Source organism: Teleopsis dalmanni, chromosome 1 (assembly GCF_002237135.1).
Source record: "Teleopsis dalmanni isolate 2A chromosome 1, ASM223713v2, whole genome shotgun sequence".
Lineage (NCBI taxonomy): Eukaryota > Metazoa > Arthropoda > Insecta > Diptera > Diopsidae > Teleopsis > Teleopsis dalmanni.
Window position 1 is genome coordinate 182,287,204 of NC_051846.1, and position 1,874 is coordinate 182,289,077.

At 28.8% G+C, this 1,874-nt stretch overlaps 1 protein-coding gene across 1 annotated transcript; it reads left to right on the forward strand.

Moving 5' to 3' along the window:
• Positions 1-10: 10 nt before the first annotated feature.
• Positions 11-872, forward strand: LOC119671640 (the record flags this gene model as incomplete). Its single annotated transcript, XM_038082377.1, has 3 exons — positions 11-148; positions 205-413; positions 475-872. Coding segments are annotated over 3 exons (654 nt in total), but the record flags the coding sequence as incomplete, so codon positions are not given.
• Between the last annotated feature and the right edge of the window lie 1,002 nt (positions 873-1,874).

Sequence of the window (1,874 nt, forward strand, 5' to 3'; positions counted from 1 at the left end):
AACTGACCTAATTGCGGAACTTAAAATTTCAAAGGACATACCGGGAATCAAAAAAATGAAGGTAGAAAAGCAAATGGCTAATCGTATGGACTCTGAACACTATTCCGAAATAACTAAACAATTCACGGCAAATAATTATGTGGATCAAGTAAGTAACTTATTTAAGTAATAACCAAAAGACGGACACTTCATAAGTTGTCAAAGATCTATATGCAGATACCTGACAAGGATCCATCTGGTAATGTTATACCAGATTGGAAGAGACAAATGTTAGCAAAAAAAGCAGCTGAACGTGCCAAAAAAGATTTCGAGGATCGCATGGCTAAGGAAGCGGAAAGTCGTCGTCTCTCACAAATACCACAATGGAAACGTGATTTATTGGCGCGACGCGAAGAAACTGAAAATAAATTAAAGTCAGTATCACACACTCTACATACATAATATATTAAAAAAAAAACTTTTTTTTAATAATAGAGCCACTATTTATACACCTAAAGTAGAGGAGAATAATCGTATAGCTGAAACTTGGCGTTTGAAAAATCGTGCTATGTCCATTGATAACATCAGCATGGTATCCTGTACAACAGACATTATAGCCTATCAGAGCAACAATAAGGAAAATAATTGTGGTATTGAAATGAATGGTACCAATGAAAAGCCCATAGAAGATGATATGCATAAACTTACCGAAAAATCTCAAGATGATGACGATGCAAATGATAATATAATACCTTGGCGAGCACAGTTAAGAAAAACTAATAGCAGACTGAGTTTAGTTTAGAGAGTATTTTGATCATCCACATGGGCCTCTTATGAAATATGCGAATATTTAGTATTATTTAAAAAAATATATTGAAGTGCAATGAATTAAAATTAAAGACAGTTTCAAACATAATGAAGAAACTGTTTATTTATTAAATGATGTTTTTTTTGACTATTTTTATAATAAGTCAATACATATATATCACTATATGTGAATATATATAAAAAAGATAATTTGTGTACTTTATAAACTATTTTTTAATTTAAGCAAACATTTTGTAAAATTTATTATGATTTTTTTTTAATTTTTAGCTTATATTTAAAATATTGAAATATTTTAATTTACTAATTAATTATTAAGTTATTATGTGTAAATTTCTTTTTATATATATTTATATCAATAATTTGCTAATTCATTTCACAGAATGATCAATATTTTCAATGGGAACTTTGGTGCAATATGTTATAATTTTTAACTATTTTGAATATAAAATATAGAGCAAATAGTATTTGTTAATAGAAGATTGGGTGCTGCTATTTGCTTGTTGCGATTTTGCTAATTTATTATTATTTTTTTTAATGCCTAATTTATATAAGAAATAATTTCATTTTTTTTTTTTTGATTTGTTATGATTGTTATATTACAATAATAAATATATATATATAAATTTAAATAAATTTAGAAAATTTATTTATTTATTTTATTTACGGTTTTAAATTATGAATTAAATTGATATAAAAATTCTGCACCCAAAAACTTGAGCCAGGACCTAAACACAACAGCTGTTTCAGAATCTTTTTGTCAACCACCAGTAGACATGTACTACAAGAGTTTCTGTAGGGCAGTCCCAGCCTAACTCCATGTCATCCTACAACTCAATATGTCACTAAGACCTAAAATATTTTAGATATTTACGATTTACTTTCATGAATTAAGTCCATGAATTAAATCAGGGGTCGCTCTAGATCTCGCCGCTAAAGAAATATTAGCCCAATTGTTGTTGACCTGTAGCAAAAAAGAACATGTATCAGCTTTCGACTATGGCTGACAGAAGTGGAAATTAAGGCTGGAGGTCCCATCGAAGAGGCACCAAGGGTACAGTAACTTTATT